The 18537-nt window shown below is 49.4% G+C and overlaps 1 protein-coding gene across 1 annotated transcript in view; it reads left to right on the top strand.

The window, feature by feature from the left end:
* The window catches only part of DIS3L2 (DIS3 like 3'-5' exoribonuclease 2), a 1010223-nt gene that overhangs the window by 603609 nt on the left and 388077 nt on the right, over window positions 1-18537 (top strand). The window contains exon 12 of the mRNA XM_085635696.1: window positions 10537-10649. Within this exon, the coding sequence (XP_085491822.1) occupies window positions 10537-10649 (113 nt within the window). The remainder of the gene's footprint in view (window positions 1-10536; window positions 10650-18537) is intronic.

Raw genomic sequence — 18537 nt, 5'->3', positions numbered from 1 at the left:
CCTAAGGGGTGTGTTTGATTGCTTACGTATAGAACCATACTGTGGCATTGCAGATGCGCACCTAGATATATTATGAATTCCTATACTTTCTTGGCCAAGAAGCATACCCACAAAGTTGATGAAAATACATTAGGAATAGTTTATGAATTAGAGTTTAAACCGAACACTGCTTCAAGTGGGAGGGATCTTAAACTTTCTGTTGGTATTTTAAAATTAAATTAGGTAGCGATCAGCCTTGTGGGATAGTCTCAGAACAATGGGCAGTAGAGAGAGGAACTGTAGAAGTCTCTATAGTCTCTCCTTGGCCTTGGTTGTATGTCTCTACGATGTCACTTCCATGGTGATGGAATGTGTATGTTTGAACAGTGGGGGGCAGTAATTGTGTTCCCTGGAAGCTGTGGAGATGTACAGACATTAAACCTAGTGTTTCCACACGTACCTGCCTCAGTGTGATTACTACAAAACCCGTCAAGCATGCTCTCTGACCCCATTTTTGTTTGCACTGTTGATGGAACCTTTAGCAAAACTGCTCAGAGAAGTGTAGCGTGATTGGGGCGGGTGATCAATCAATCATGTACTTGTAGAGCGCGGCTTATCTCCCTGGGGGTATCCTGGCACTGGGAAATTGAGGGCCTCTAGTCGAAGTGCCAGGTCTTGAGTCCTTTCCTGAAGTTGGAAAGAAAGGCACAGTTTGCAGGTGGAGGGGGAGGTCGTTTCAGTGCGTGGCGGTGAGGAAGTAGTAGGAACGACCTCTGCATTGGCTTCAACGAATGCGTGGGGCGAGGAAGGTTGAGCGGAGTTCTCTGGCAGGTTGGTGGAAAGTCAGGCGGTGGTTGATGGGGTTGGGTCCGATGTTGTGGAGGGCTTTGTATGTAAGGGTCATTACCTTAAACTGGTATCTCTACTGCACTGGAGCCACTGGAGGCTTCTGATGTGAGGGGTGATACTGGTCTCTTTAGGAAGGTCTAGGGTGAGTCTGGCTGCGGTGTTCTCTATAGTTTGGAGAAGCTTGAGGAGCTGTGCGGTGGTTCCGGCATAGAGTGCGTTTCCGTAGTCGAGTCTGCTGTAGATGAGGCCTTGGGTTACTGTTCTTCTGGTGTTGACAAGGATCCATCTGAATATCTTTCATAGCATGCATAGGATGTGGAAACAGGAGGAGGACACTGCTTTGATTTGTTGCTTGAGGGTGAGTTGGCTGTCGATGGTGATACCAAGGTTGCGGGCGCTGTCTGTCAGGGTAGGAGTTGGCCCAAGTGTGGTGGGCCACCAGGTGTTGTCCAATGGTAAGGTATTGTTTCCGAAGATGAGCTCTTCCATCTTGTCTGTGTACAACTGCAGGCAGGTGGACCTCATCTAATGGGCGACGCTGTTCATGACGTTCCTGAAATCGGATCTGGTGGTGGCATGGTCATCGGTGAGGGAGAGGATGAGTTGAGTGTCGTCTGAGTAGGAGACTATGATGAGTCCGTGGGTGCGGACGATGTCGGCCAGCAGCGTCCTGTAGGTGTTGAAGAGGGTGGGGATGAGGGAGGACCCCTGGAAGACACCTCAGATGATGTTCTTGGGTTCGGAGGTAAAAGGTGGTCGGTGGATTCTCTGGGTGCATCATGTGGAGTCGATCCACTTGTGGTCATTGCTCCGGATGACAATGTAGTGGAGTCTGGTGATGAGGGTGTGATGGGAAACGGTGTGTTCGAGGCATGTGGGCTGCTGAATTCATATCTGTGCATAGATCGCCGCCTAGTGTTGGGTCCGGATGTTTGCACGTTGTTGTCCTGGAAGAGTCTTCGAAGTATCCTGAGATAGGTGACTCCTCCCCTGGACCACAGTGCGCATGGGCATCCTCTCCATCCTCAGATTGTTTTTTACCGTCCTTTGGGTTCGGATGTGCTTATCTTGACTCAAGTTAGGAAAAACTTTTTTCAGGCCAAAAGGCCTTTAGTTCGCGTCGGTACTGTTCCCGATCGGTATCGACAGTTACTTGTTAGTTTACTAACTTCAGAAACAACTTTTTCGCATCGACCATCGACACCGTCGACGATGGAATCGAGGACACCATTCAAGCGGTGTCCTGTTTGCAATGCGAAATATCCCCATGTCGACGTCCACCCGGTGTGCAACAAATGCCTTTCACCGGATCACGACGAATCCACATGTATGGCCTGTGCCCGATTCCGATCCAAAAAGACTCTTCGGAATCGACGAGCAGCGAGACTTGAAGCGCAGCAAGCGGCACCGGCCCCGACCAACATCTTCAGCGCCCAGGACGAAGATGTGGAAGGCGTGGAGAACCTACCCTCCAGCCCCGCTTCCGAACACGATTTCGGATCGGAAGACATCGAAAAACAACTCTTTCACAGGGATGAAGATGACACCGAGGTAGGAGACTACGATGAGGCCTTAGGGGCCGAAGAAAGTGGCTCCGGTGACGAGCAAGGCCTACCCGTACAGACGGAGGATATCCCAATGCGTCAGTCTATGGCTCCGGTCGAGGGATCGCCTTCGGGCCTTACCCAAGACCTATCCCGCAGTTCTTCGGCCCCGCCCTCGGGCCCAGCCTCGGACATTCAGCGACAGCCATTAGGACCCAAAACGTCTGGTTTCCCTTCCTCGAAACCGAAACCAAAAGTCGTGTTGGTTCCACAGAAACCGAAACTGAAAGTGACACTGGTCGGATCGAAGCCCACTACACCTTCGACGCCAGCAAAACCCGTCGGCACCGACCGCACCAAACGGGACTTCGGTGCCGAACTCGCAGCAGCCGACGTCGGCGCCGACACACGGAAAAAGGCCATCGGTACCGACAAACCGCCTCGGCACCCGGCACCGAAACAATCGGCTCCGGCCACGAACGTCAAAATGGCCGCTGTGTCGCACACCACTTCGAAAGCAGCACCTAAGGCCCAATCATCGACGCCGTCGATGGCTACAACCTCTCCTCGACTCGATGACCCCGTGGCCCCGAAGAAGCCCACGCCTGCCTCTACAGAACCGCTCGGCGCCAAACAACCGTCGGCGCTCCAGGTGCGACAAGTTGCAGAGTCCTTGCAACGCATTAAAGAAAAGGCAGCCCTCCAGGACACGTCAGGCCCCGAGCCGAAAAAACCTCAAAAAGCTTCTCCAGCACCACCCCATATCACTTTTGGCCTGCCACCATCCACGGCGCCAAAAATGTTTGAAATAAGAACTCGTGTCACCCAAACTAGGACCACACCTGCCGAACGTTCTCCTACGGAGACGTCACCGTCCCACATCATCGATGCCGACACCGGCAGAATTATGCTCCACAAGCGGAGAATATCTTCCGAACACGCTTTGGACTCCTACCGGATCCCGCTAAAGAAAAAGCTGCCAGCGGATTCGGAACCAGTTCTTTACGAACGTCTCCATACCTCCTACCCAGATCCACAGTCCTTCTCTCCGACACACTCCGAAACCGACGTTTTGGAGGACTATATGGGTGACGACTTCCCCTACCCCAGAGAGATGGACCCTGAAGGCCAACAGGACCCTGACCAGGCTTGGGATGACCCTGTAGACACAGGTGCACCTATTGATACACAGGACACACAGCTATATGGCGCAAAAACGTCTCCCACAGAGGACACTGCCGCATTCAACGCCCTAATTGAACGTGCTGCGGAAAATCATGGTGTGCAACTCCACTCTGACACAATCGAGGACGATTTTCTAATGGATACTTTCGCATCCTCAGAAAGGAATATCAAAACTCTACCCATGTTGAAAGGTGTCCTCAAACCAGCAAAGGATATTTTCAAAGAACCCACCAGGGCAAGAGTAATAAACCCCAGGATCGACAAGAAATATAGGTCGGCGCCTGGGGACCCTACGTACATTAGAGGCCAGTTGCCTCTGGATTCCATCGTAGTCGCAAATGCTCGCAAACGGGCGCACTCGCAAACAACTGGGGATGCTCCTCCCCCGGACAAAGAGTCCAAGGTGCTAGAGACCTCCGGCAAACGGGTTGCAGCCCAGGCAGCTAACATATGGCGTATTGCCAATACCCAGGCGCTCCTAGCTCGCTACGATCGCGCACACTATGACACATTAGAAACCCTACTCCAACATCTCCCTGACCAATACAAAGAGGGAGCAGAGATCCTCATCCGGGAGGGACAACTCCTCACGAACGCATCCATTAAGTGTGCACTGGATGCCGCAGATACAGCTGCGAGAGCAATAAACACCAGCGTCCTGCTACGACGACACGCCTGGTTACGAATCTCCGGATTCAAACCTGAGGTTCAAAATAACATCCTCAATCAGCCGGTCAACCCCGATGACTTATTCGGACCAGAAGTTGACACCACACTAGAAAAAATAAAAAAGGACACAGACACTGCAAAGTCCATGGGGGCTCTCCAAACGCAGACCTTTCGGAGTGGCTCCTTTCGTCGCCCCGGAAATAGAGGAGCAGGTAGAGGACAGGGGTCACAGCAAACCTACAACAAGGGCAACACACAAAGTACCTACGATAAAAACACCCGGGGTGGTTATCGTGGCTCCAGCACAAAGGGCAGAGGACGCGGATACGGCAATACCAGGTCCTCCCCCAAGAACAAACAGTGACGCCCTCTCCCTTCCTCCCGACCACATAACACCTGTCGGGGGAAGGCTACAAAGGTTCCTGTCCACGTGGAACACCATCACCACGGACAGGTGGGTCAAAGATATTATCAAACACGGTTACTGCCTAGAATTAACCTCCACTCCACCCACAATACCGCCAAAACACCGTCCTATGTCCTCAGAGCACTTAGCGCTATTACAGCAGGAAGTGCTAAGTATGCTGGAAAAAGGCGCTATAGAGGTCGTACCCGTCCACGAGCAAGGTACGGGGGTGTACTCCCTGTACTTCTTAATACCAAAAAAGGACGGGTCACTCAGACCTATACTAGACCTGAGACCCCTCAACCGCTACATTCTCTCAGAGCATTTCCACATGCTCACCCTACAAGTCCTCCCGCTGCTCAAACAGGGAGACTTCCTGGCCACGCTAGACCTCAAAGATGCGTATTTCCACATACCCATTCACCCCTCACACAGAAAATATCTCAGGTTCACTGTTCAAGGGCAGCACTACCAATTCAAGGTTCTTCCCTTCGGCGTGACAACAGCACCCAGAGTTTTCACAAAGTGCCTAGCTACTGTGGCTGCACATCTACGGAGGCAACACATTCACGTCTACCCTTACCTGGACGACTGGCTTGTTCAGGCAAAGTCAGCCCAGCAATGTGCCAGCCACATGTCCCGCACCATTCACCTTCTTCACAGTCTGGAATTCTCATTAAATTACCCAAAATCACATCTCCAACCCGCACACGTACAACAGTACCTAGGTGCGACCATAGACACTCTGGCAGCCACAGCTCAGCCAAATTTAGTGAGGATCAACAGCATGCAAATGCTGATTTCCAAGTTCAAACCCCAACACTCACTTCCTGCGCGAGTGTTCATGCAGTTGATAGGCATGATGGCCTCCTGCATCTTCATAGTCCCACACGCGAGACTACATATGCGCCCGCTTCAGGAGTGCTTAGCACGTCAATGGAATCAGGCTCACGGGCAACTAAAAGACCTAGTGTTGGTGAGCAGTCGGGCATACAACTCTCTGCATTGGTGGAATCCACAAAACCTTTGCAAGGGCCGACCGTTCCAAGAGCCTGTTCCACAAATAATACTGACAGCGGACGCGTCTCTCCAGGGATGGGGAGCTCATGTACTCAATTACACAGTGCAGGGACTATGGACAATACAACAAAAGAAGATGCACATCAACCCTCTGGAACTGATGGCAATCTTCCTAGCAATGAAAGCATTCAAAGTACACTTGTGCAACAAAGTCGTGTTGATCCGGACGGACAACATGACCGCCATGTACTACATACAAAAGCAGGGACGAACACACTCTCCACAGTTGTCTCATTTGGCTCAGAGCATGTGGAAGTGGGCCATTCAGAGGAACATGTTCCTCATGGCGGAACACCTCCCCGGCAAGGACAACCAGATGGCGGATCTGCTCAGCAGACACAGCCACCAGATGCACGAGTGGGAGTTACACCCATCAGTACTCCAACCGTACTTCCAGCAGTGGGGTCATCCAGAGATAGACCTATTCGCCACAAGCGAAAACGCAAAATGCCAAAGCTTTGCCGCCAGGTTCCCACATCCGCAGTCGCAGGGCAATGCGATATGGATGAACTGGTCCGGCAGATTTGCGTACGCTTTTCCCCCAGCACCATTGATACCGCTGGTGGCGCGCAAACTCAGACAACACTCACTAACACTCGTCCTGGTTGCTCCAACATGGGCACGCCAACCATGGTACACCACCTTTCTCGAACTTTCCGTGGTGCCGCATCAAAGGCTGCGGATCAAATCCGCGCATTTGACGCAGAACCGTGGAGAGATTCAGCACCCAGATCCGCAACAGCTGAACCTGGCAATCTGGCTCCTGAAGTCCTAGAGTTTGGCTACCTCAATCTGCCACCTGACTGTATGGACATCATTAAGGAAGCTAGAAGACCCACTACCAGAGCTTGCTATGCAGCCAAATGGAAAAGGTTCGTAATTTATTGCAATAACAATGACATTAACCCGCTAGACGCATCCATCCAAAACATAATTTGTTACCTCTTACACCTATACCGATGCAATCTGGCATACTCCTCAATACGTGTCCATTTGACCGCAATATCAGCCTATCTCCAGAACAGGCAGCACCTCTCTTTATTCAGAGTGCCTGCCATCAAAGCATTCTTGGAAGGACTCAAACGAGTAATTCCTCCAAGCCACCCACCAGCTCCATTGTGGAACCTCAACTTGGTCCTCACACGCCTGATGGGTCCACCCTTCGAACCTCTACACTCATGCGAGATTCAATTCCTCACCTGGAAAGTAGCTTTCCTAGTAGCGATCACTTCTTTGAGGAGAGTTAGTGAACTCCAGGCACTAACCGTTCAAGAGCCATTCATACAGGTTCACGCCAACAGGGTCGTACTACGTACCAACCCCAAATTCATGCCCAAAGTGATATCGCAGTTCCACATGAATCAAACTATTGAACTGCCTGTTTTCTTTCAAAACCCACAAACTGTCGCAGAAAGAGCACTCCATACACTGGATGTAAAGAGAGCCCTCATGTACTATATAGACAGGACTAAAGTCTTCAGGAAAACAAAACAACTTTTTGTTGCCTTTGCCCCACACCACAAAGGTAACGCCATCTCCAAAGCAGGTATAGCCAGGTGGATCGTTAAATGTATTCAAATTTGCTATCAAAAAGCTAAACGCACATTAACGATTCCCCCACGAGCCCACTCAACACGTAAGTTAGGGGCCTCCATGGCTTTCCTGGGAAACATTCCTTTGCATGATATATGTAGAGCAGCCACCTGGTCCACTACACATACATTTACCAAACACTATTGTGTAGATGTGCAATCAAAACAGCAGGCAGCTGTAGGACAGGCTGTTCTCAAAACTCCTTTTCAGACCGCTGCAGCTGGCACTGGTGGCCGCCGCTAATAGAGGGTACTGCTATATATTCTATGCACAGATATGAATTCAGCAGCCCACATGCCTTGAACTGAATATGCTACTTACCAGTATGCATCTGTTCTTGGCATGTAGGGCTGCTGACATTCATATCGCCCACCCTCCTCCCCGGCGCCTGTAGCAGCTGCAGCTCTCAGAATTACTGTAAGCATGGTCATCACTTTCTGTATCTACTCCATCACTGCCACAATGGCGAAAAACAATCTGAGGATGGAGAGGATGCCCATGCGCACTGTGGTCCAGGGGAGGAGTCACCTATCTCAGGATACTTCGAAGACTCTTCCAGGACAACAACGTGCAAACATCCGGACCCAACACTAGGCGGCGATCTATGCACAGATATGAATGTCAGCAGCCCTACATGCCAAGAACAGATGCATACTGGTAAGTAGCATATTCATTAACGCTGATGAGAGGTCTAGGAAGATCAGGGCTGCATTCTCTCCTCGGTTGAGGAGGGATCTGAAGTCGTCCGTTGCAGTGATCAAGGCAGTCTCGGTGCTGTGGTTGGTACGGGCATTCCCACTGGAGGGGTGGTACATATGATCTTATTGTGTGGGAACGGTGCTTTAGTGATCCTTTTTCAGTCGGACAGAGCAGTACCATTGTTCAGGCATGCAGTGAATACATTTGGAGCAATGTTAGGATTGAGGGTTAACAAAGGAAAGACTGTGATATTCCCTCTGGGGGGGCTTGGAAGGTGTACCTTGTGAAGGTGTACCTTGCGAAGATCTCCTGCAGACAGAGCTAAAATGGGAAACTGAAAGGTTCTAATATTTCGATATACAAATATCACAGGCTAAGGAACAGCATTATAATTATAATATGGGCTGGGTACTTAAGATAGCTTGGAATTATATTATATAGAAGCATGATCACAACATGCAGGGAAGTGGTATGAAGGCACAGACAACTGGGAAAAGAGTTTGCTTAAACGGAAGCTGGGAGGGGAATTTCTGCCATCCCTCCTTATGAGGGGCAGTACCAGCACAAGGGATCCTCGGAGGAGTATGCTACATTGGAGGAATTGCTGGAACTGGGGCAACGTAGAATAGTCACCCAGCTCTACAGAGCCCTGCAGTGTAATAGACACAAGAAACCCCTGGTGGTTAGGCAACAATGGGATGCAAACTTGGATGCACCCCGACAGATACTGAGTGGGGATTGGTATCAATCAATCAATCAGGGGTTATAAAGCGAGCTACTCACCCATGAGGGTCTCAAGGCGCGGGGTGCGGCTCTGGTTCAGCCGAAGAGCCTGGTCTTGAGGCTTTTCCTGAAGGTGTGCAGTTTAGGGGCGCTTCTGATGGTGACTGGGAGCTCGTTCCAGGCTTTGGCCACGATGTAAGAGAAGGCTCTTCCACCTACTCTGATTCTTTTCTTACTTACACTGCTCACAAACAAGCCTGTTGTGTCTACAGAGAGTTCAGAACTCAGCAGACTGTCTTGTGGTGTATTATGTTATGATCCTGTATCACTGGTCCTTTGCCCCTTTCACTAGGTGATGATGCTCCAAGTGAGGGGATCCAAGGTGCTGTAGATGTGTCTGCGGAAGCATCGCATGGGGACTCTCACTCTTCCTACACCTTGAATTGCCACCAGACACCCGGTATATTAGGCCTTATTGTATATTGTTCCTTCGATCAGCAAAACATGCTGTGGTGAAGGCAGGTCCTTCTTCTTTCTGCCCTCAAAGCTCAGGAATCCACTTCGCCCCTTGTCTAGGCGGAGTTAACAGAGGGCTTCCAAAGTAATCCACGATTCATGTGGCTGCTGCAGTGCAAGCATCATGAGGTCGCTATTGGCCACAGTGTGATTGAAAAGGAGCCTGAAGATGAAAATAAGCTGCTGGAGATGGAGATCTGCCTCCGTAGTTGTGTATCTGGAGCCATGAACAGGTCTCTGAGATGGTGTGAAAGCTGCAGGTGCACTCGTAGACAAGAGAAGCATCACTGAATACGAATCAGGGGGTGCAGACAGCCTAGCTCCCTTTTATGCCTTATTGCCCGTGCATTATATGAGCCTAGACAAGTATTCAATTCTCTACACGCCTTAGGCTTCAGATGTTTCGTTGTTTGATGAACTCACCCTAGACTCAGCCAGCCAGTGCTCTGCAGAGGTCTATAGAGGAAAGGACAGGATATTGGACATTTTTCTAAATGGTTATGTTTCTGGGGGCGAGAAGTAACGTGGATGGAGACGCAGCCCCCTCTCATCCATTCCATATCCCCCTCATCGACTAAACAGCTAACAACATCACTTCTCAACATGTAAGCAGATTATCACCCAATACTTTTAACAAGAGCCTGGATCGGCTGTTGCCCTCATGCTCTTCTTGCTTGTGCATAGGTTAATCCCCATTATGTACACCAAGGGTCACTAGATATAGTCAGCCTATTGCAGATGTACTAGGTGGGCGGATACCTCTGTGTATCTCACCCAACCTGTTTAGATTCTGCTATGCACCTATCCCTCTAGGGCAGGGTTCTCCAAAGCCAGTCCTGGAGGGCCGGATCCATGCCAGATTTTTAAGATAAGTACATTTATCTAAATGGGGATATGCCAAAAATCTGCCATGGATCTGGCCCTCCAGGACCAATTTTGGAGAACCCTGCTCCAGGGCATCAGATACCCCAGTGGCTGGGACGCGGGCACTCTGAGTAAAAAATATAATGAAAAACAGAACTTGTTGATCAAGAAATGTGTGTTGGGATTCCAAAATATTTCTTTTTGAACGGGTTCTGTGTGATGTTAGGTTGCTGCATTGGTTGCCCTTAGCATGTTGATCATTTGGATGCCAGATTTGACCTAAATGCCGCTAATTTGCCTACATTTAAAAGAGAGGGAACATAAAATTGATATTTCAAAAAGGACAGTAAAACTCCTAGCATCCGCACCCACAACTTTCGCATGCATCTATCAACCTGAGAACTAAATGTCTCACTTTATATCTTTCAGGTAACTTTGAAGTTGGTGTTCATATCGCAGACGTAAGTTACTTTCTCCTGGAAGGAACCGCTCTGGACGAAGTAGCCAGCATTCGAGCCACCAGCGTCTACCTGGTCCAGAAGGTAAGGCTAGGCACTGGGACACTGTGATGTGTACAGCTTCCTGGAGACTCGCTTAGGGTCTGCTGTTATATTTCCAACCTCCTCTCATCCCTTCTCTTAACATGCTGCTTTACTCTTATTTATCCACATTGGTGAAAAGCTCTCTGTTGCTTTTTATCTAGTTTTGTGTATTATAAATCCCCCTATGTACATATATACATATCAGCCGCAGTTTCAACATACAGGTAAACGGCCCACGTCAGGAGAGATTCCACCAACCCTCAAGTAATGTTTGTGATTGACACAATTTGAGACCTAACATGAATTTCTGTTCTCTCCCAGCATGTGTGGGTAGAGAGCGGTATTTTGTGTTTGAATAGCTTATGTGACCCGAAACAGGTCAATGTATCTTTTCATACAGGACAAGAAGCTGAGTTTATTTGATGAGGAAACCTAGTGGTTAGTTTTGCGAATTGATTTCTGGTGTGCTTGAGACCAACATGTTGGTAGGACTTTTTATTATAGTCTCATTAGTTTTTGTGCAAACAAGGTTACCTCTTGTTCCTGTCAGGTAGGACAAGGGTTCAATCAATTTCCTGTGACTGAGCAAACTGGATCATTGCGACATTTTCATCATCCTTGGTCACTATTCCTCTTACTACTTTGAAAACCTTCTCAACTTTGCCATCTGCCCTCTGGTCAGCCACGCTTGTCCCAACCCAATGTTGTTTTTATCACCATGGATGCTGCCTGACAATTTATTATGTAATATGTAATAAATGGCTTCCACTCATTTAGTCCACTATGATTTTTCGCTTATGCCTGACCATTGTTTTTCACTTTTTACTGTAAGTCTCACTACCTGGGTCTCACCCCTGGTGAATTCACAGTAAGTGGAATGAGCGTGGTTACTGCCCGTGTCCACCTTGTAAATCTGAGCTTCTGCGGCACAGCTAGGGTAAGAGGCATTATGCTGGTTTCAGATGAACACGTGTGCACGCACGTGTAAGGGCTGTGCATGTGAGACTACCATTTTGTGCAGCCTGATAATTGTGCACAGGTAATCTGGCGCACAAGTGACTGCAAGGACTGGTGCTTACCTGGAGTAGGTCTTCTGAAATTATTGGGAAATAATAGTACTTCTGTAGTGCTTACACCAAGTGCAGTTTTGCTCCAATTATGTCTACAGTCCTGCAAGGTTCCAAAATCGGGTAAAATATGCATGGTAAGTTTGAATTTGCATTTCCCAACACACCACATCCACATCTCCCGGAACTTCTCATAATTCTCCAGCTCCGCTCATAATACGTTTCCAGGCCTTTGTCCCCCCTACTGGGCCACGTTAATTACTCTGCTTCCCAACAGTGGGAACAAAGGCCTACCCACAGAAAGGGAGCAAATATCAGTCATTTGCCAGGTTCCTGATGTAGGAAAGGGAGTTGCAAATCTGAATCTAATAATTAGGTTTTCATACCTCACCAGGGCTGGTACAGCCTGGGCCCACAAGAATAAAGGGGGAGGCCAGGCATCTGGAGCCAACACAGGAAGATCAAATTTGAGTTTTGGTGGGAAGGAATAAGGCAGTAATATCATCACACCCCCCCCTCCCCCCCCCAGCGCCTTGAGACCCTCATGGGTGATTAGTGCGCTCTACAAATGATTGATTGATTGATCTGCAGAGGGGGAGGGGGTAGTGGAGGCCCCGAAAGGAGCTATTTTCTAGGGAAAACTCTTGCCCTGAATGACTGATGCAAAATGCAATCTAGGAGGGTTGGGACAGTGGTGAACAGATGATGTCATCCCAGGATTGGCCAGGGGTGCCTATCATCTAGAACTTTCCAGCCCCTCTTAAAATCTCCAACAAGGGAGAGACAGTTGAGAAGACCAGACCCTGGACCTGGGAGGCGACAATGGCGGAAATGATAATCTGCTGGAGAGAGAAGCCATATTGTGCCCTGCAAAGATAGACTAAGGACTTTGTCATCAGCTGACCCCCCAGGATTAGGATGAGTCTGTTCGGGCGGGTGGTACTGCCCCCACTGAGGACCAGTTGGGGGAAAGACGGGGACTCCACTACCCCCCAAATAAACACACACCCACCCACACCTACCTACCTCGGCTTGTGGAATGTGGTCAGGAGGGTTTTCTGCTGTCTGGGTGTGGAGGAGCTGTGCAAGTTGCCCTCTCCAGCAGGAGAGGAGTACCAAGAGATGGCCAAGCACTCGTGATTGACAAAAACCCATTTATCAGGTTTAAATGGGGAGTGGTGTATGTGACCTCAATAGGACTTCAGCCCAGGACCCCATTCCCCAGTACACGCAAGGAGAAGAGAGCCAAAGGCTGGGCACATTGTCTCCGACCCCCTCATGTGCCCGAAACAGGAGTGCCAGTCTCTTCCTTTGTTGCCTACGCTGTGCACTGGCAGAGAACGCTTTGCACGGGCAGGGAGCGCTGTATAGCTCCCGCCATGAGCCTGCTCCCAAAAGCGAGCTTCTCCCGCTCAACAGGAGCACAAAGCAAATGCCTGCTACACAGGACCTGCGCATGGGGAGTCGGCGAGGGCCTAGGGGCTCCATTGCAGCCCTCAACAAATAGTGAAGTCTGTGGGTGTCCGGGTGGGACTGGGGTACCCAAATTCAAGCAAAAAGAATGCAGCGCTAAGTCGTGAAAAACTGTAAAAGCCGCAGGAGACCCGCTCGTTAAAAATTCACTGCTTCGTAGAGGAGTGTCCCATAATCCTCCTCGAGGGAACCTATTTACATATGTTTCTTCTGCAATAATGGGCAGGGGCACTGTCAACCTTCACCTCTGGGAGCTGTAGAAGGTGCAGCAGCCCCTTTAGGAATGAATTTGAAATACTCACCCTACATCTCCCAGGTGATTGTATCCCTGAACCCAGAGGGGCTTGTGTTGATATTAAGCATTCCCAGGGCTGGACCTCTGACTCTTATGCCCGGGAGTGTGGGTCTTTCATGTTGAGTCCTATGGCTGCATTATTTGGTCTGATGTATGTAAAGAAAGATTCTGATTCATATATCTGTGATTGTTATGAACAGTTAAAGCGGAGTAGGCATGGACTTCATTGTTTCACTACCCTGCGGGTGTCAAGTGCTACATTGGGGTACTTGGTTCCCAGTAAAAAAGAGGACTTCTTACCCCTGCAGGACTGACATATGTCACAACTAATAACCCAATGTATTAGAATATAGAATAGGGCTCTCTGCAAATTCCTCCTCCTGGTCTGTCTGTGACTCCCTTAGCACCCAACACCTTGCTCAGGTCTCTGTGCAAATTCCTCCTCCTGGTCTGTCTGTGAATCCCTTAGCACCCAACACCTTGCTCAGTTGTCCTGTATACCTAGAGTTTCTGTCTCCTTTGGCAGACTCTAACACCTCACCACCTCAAACTCCTCTGCCAGACAATAGGTGAATGTTCTTTACTTTTGTAGAGGAAGTTGAGGTACACCTCCTCTTTGACTGCTTTCAAAATGGCTCTCAGCTGTTTGTTGCCCTTCTCACAGGGACTAATTTCATCAATGATACAAGGACAAAAAGTTGAGTAGATCTTCTGGGACTGCAACTTGTGAACAAAAAGTCAAACACAAGTTCCTGGAGAGGATTCATTAGTCCACTAACCCGGTGCCAAAATACCTAGGTGATCTGACATCATCGGGGAATGCTTGTTGTACCAGGTGGCAATGATCGTGTCTATAGTGTCTTTAGATAGACTACAGTATTTATTGTCTCAGTCCTGTCTCCCCATACCCTGCGCACTGTCTCAGTTTATGTAGCTTTCAGTTTTAGAATCATTGTCTAATCCTTGGCCCTTATCCACCTTGATAGGAGCAACGCCTTACTCCCGGCAGCTCCATTTCTGCTGTCGCTGCCCTGAAGAGCACCCTGCATGACTCATCAGAGGGCTAAAGATGTACAACCGCGTCACTCTCACCTGTCGCGTTGCCACTTTCTGGGCCCCCCACCAGAGCCGCAGGGGTCCGAGTCCTACTGCTCCCCCCGAGCAAGGACTTCGTTCAAAGCACCAACATGAATTAGAAATCCAGTTGGACCACAACTCGTACATGACCGACTAATCAATAATGTGCAGGTGGTGTTGTCATGATTTGTTCCTCTAGATAAGTCCATGTACACAGCAGAACTCCAAACCCTCCTTAGTAAATGAATAACTCCTTCAAAATAGCACTAAGAAATGCAGGTGGTGAAACTTTAAAATAGTTATTTCTAAAACCCAAGTCTAGTGCATTATATGTGAACGGTAACCACACAGAATGAGTAATAAATGCAGCTATATATGACGTGGCCAGTGAATACAGTACCAACAGTTCTAACATGATTAGTGTGTTCATAGCATCCTAACACAATATTGCTCGTCCTAAGGTCTATGCTCAAATTTAGCAGAAGGACAAAATAGCAAGCCTATAAATCGAGTTTATTAAGATGGGTCCCACGGCATACCTTCTCTGCAAGAAATTGTTGTTTAGCTATTCTATATCACAGCTGTTGGCTGGGAATTATAAGCAATGCCAGGCTGAAGGCCAGTTCTCTGCGCCACTCTCCTAGCCCGAGAGCCACCCCCAATTATAGCTGGTTTGCAGAAAACTTCTGATCTTATAGTTCCATTGTGAAGACTCTTCAAGCTGTGGAAGGGGTGGGAGCAGACTGCTGACCTCCCAGCACAGTTCGCCCCTTAGCATTATGGTAAATGTAGTTTGCAGTGCACGCTTACTTGGTATTTTGCTGGAGTGTTCCACCAAAGTTGGTCAGATTAGTGCTGTCATCTCTAGACACATGTGTTTCTGGATTTTATCCGTCATCAGTAGAGATCAAAAAACGATTTTCTTCTGGGGTTGCTGAGCAGGCTTCCACAATTATTACAGGTCTCAGTACCTCTCACAGGCACACAGGAGCATCTCCACTAGCTTGTCAGCTCAGTGGCTCAAGGGAGCCTTCTTAAACAGGAAGGGTGGGAGTACACTGATGACCTCCTAGCACAGTTCGCTCCTTAGCATTATGGTAAATGCAGTTTGTAGTACACACTTACTTGGTATTTTGCAGGAGTGTTCCACCAAACTTGGTGCAGATTAGTGCTGTCATCTCTTGACACACGTGTTTCTGGATTTTACCCTTCAAGCTGTGGCCACGTACAGGGGTTTCATTTGCACTTGATTGCCTATTTTTATCTCACGTTTACATGTTTGACGATGGCACTAAACTCCCAATAAAGCAAAATAACTATTATTAGAAATGGGATTTCTGGTTGGCTAGGGCAAGCGCCTAAGCCAGGCAGAAAATACCACTCTAGTCAGGGTAGGGGAGTTACACGCTGAAGATAACCCCTGCTCACCCCCTTTGTAGCTTGACACAAGCAGTCAGGCTTATCCCCGAGGCAATGTGTAGAGCGTTTTCGCAACATACCCGCACAGCAGCGACACACTAGGCACACCACAAAAGAAACTCCACACAAGGTTATATAAAACAATAGCCTTTGTATTACTCATAAAACACATTAGAACACAATCACATATATACACTGTGCCACCTGGCACTAGGTGTGACGTTCCAGGGAATTATATACATTACAGGGCCAATAGGGCCACTGTCGTCATATCACAACTCACAGGTCGTGAAAACAAAAACAACCAGTAATTCCTGGCAATAGTACACTTAGCGTATAAACATTAGGCAGAAAAGATCATCATTAATGCATCATTTCATAATACCTTATGCACCTCTTAGGCATACACTGCACCATAGGTGATCCTTACACCACCTTATCACATCAGGCCCCACCTAAACATAGGGGTGACCATCAGGCCGGCTGGCCTTAACCTCGGGGCCCGTCTTGGGCTTCCACGCAATGCCCTCTGTCCCAAAAGTCAAGGCTCTACCATCATGAGGCCTTCAAACTGGCCCCCGGGCTGCCGATGCAGCACAGTACTGGCCTCGACAGGCCTGTGGTAAAAATGGGGGCGAGGGTGCAACTCACCTGTGTCTCTCTGTAGACACCAAATGCAGCTGTAAAAACAAGCAACCACTCACCGGGGCTTCTCCTCTTCGTAGGGCCAATTGGGCCAGATTCTGGAGCTCCCAGTGGCTGCCGCCGTAGACCTCTCCTCTCGGTGAAACCGGGAACCAGGAAGGATGCAGCAGCAGAGAGCCTGCGAGGCTCCGGTCCTCCCTCGGTGTCCGGTGAGCCTGCGAGGCTCCGTCTTGGTCTTGGCTGCACGCGGGGCTGTCCTCCGCACTACAGGTGCCCTGCCTTGAACCAGGCACAGGGTTGTCTGACTTCCGCTCCGGCAGTGCTTCCAACCTGGTCACAACCGCCTGACATCCTCTCTGGGGCCATGAAGCCCACGAACGGGGATTTGCGGCGTGTATCTCGCTGCAAGGGGCCTCGCCCACCATCAGGCACAGACTCTGCCTGACTTCCAGCAGGTCATCCCACAACCAGGCAGCACGGAGGAATACTCACGCCAGGATTCCTTCTTAGGGGGACTGCAGCGGGCTTTGCTACACATCGCTTTCGAGCGCAAAACCCCAGAGACAATCCTAACGCCACGGGGCTAGATGGGCCCACACCTGGGGCTCAGATCACCTAGTTGAGGCAGGCCCTGCCCATGCTGCAGGGCACAAAGCGCTCCTCTCTTCACCTGGCACTACAGCAATGAAAATGAAGCGCTCACGAGGCGCTAAGTCCCCAGTTCCTGAGGGTAGACCTGGGCACAGGCAGGCCATCACATAGGAACCCCCAGGAGCCAGCAGCTGGGTCACACGGCGGTTCCTCCTCGCCCAGCAGTCCTTAGGTTTCAGCATGTAACCAAAACTTCCACAAGCACACTTTTCATGGGGGTCACAGCCCCAATACTTATACCACTTATGTCTTTGTTCTCCCCTTGGCACAGGGCTCTTTGCCGGGTCCGAACCAGTTCTGGGGGCACTTACACATTTCCTTACATGTGCACAACACCCTCCTTTGTCAGTGTAGGTCTTGGCCCCAGACACACCACAGGGGGGCGGAGCCATCAATGTGGAAGGCAGGCACAGTCCTATTCAGTCCCAGGTGCTACTCCTCCCACCACTCCAAATGCTTATTGGCCTATTCAGCCTAGGATTGACTCACCCAGCCTCTCTGGAGCCACTGCACCTCCCTAGCCCCTGTCATCCAGAGCCAGACACGCAATACACAACAGGCAGCCACAAAGACCCGTAGCACACAGAAATGCCCACTTCTAAAAGTGACATTTCTAAAATAGTGATAATAAATCTGCGAACACCATTACACAGCATGTGTTACCAATATTCCAAACATACCAAACTTGACCACAATACTCCTCATGTCAGGAATTACCACTAAACCACATATCAGGAAATCCCCAATGCATGCCTATGAGAGGGCAGCCTCACAATAGTGAGAAACCAAAATAGCTATTTGTCACTACCAGGACATGCCACACAGTTAAGGCACATGTCCTACCTTTTACCTACAGTGCACCCTGCCCATAGGGCTAGCTAGGACCTACCTTAAGGGTGACTGATATGTAGTAAAAGGGGAGTCACAGACGTGGCAACCACTTTATGTGCCACGTCACAGCAGCAGTAAACTGCGCACGCAGGCCCTGCAATGGCCGAGGCCTGAGACAGGTTTGAAAGGCTACTTTGGTGGGTAGCACAAGCAGCGCTGCAAGCCCACCAGTAGCATTTAATTTACTGGCCCTGGATATATGGGATACCACTTTACAAGGGACTGATAGGTAAATTAAATACTCCAAACAGGTGTAGACCAATCTTACCACGTTTACCATAGAGAGCACAAGCACTTTAACACTGGACAGCAGTGATAAAGTGCCCAGAGTCCTAAAACCACCAACACCAGGTCAGAAAAAATACTAGGA

The sequence above is a fragment of the Triturus cristatus genome, chromosome 11 (genome assembly GCF_964204655.1).
Source record: "Triturus cristatus chromosome 11, aTriCri1.1, whole genome shotgun sequence".
Taxonomy (NCBI): domain Eukaryota; kingdom Metazoa; phylum Chordata; class Amphibia; order Caudata; family Salamandridae; genus Triturus; species Triturus cristatus.
This window is presented reverse-complemented; position numbering and strand designations above follow the sequence as displayed.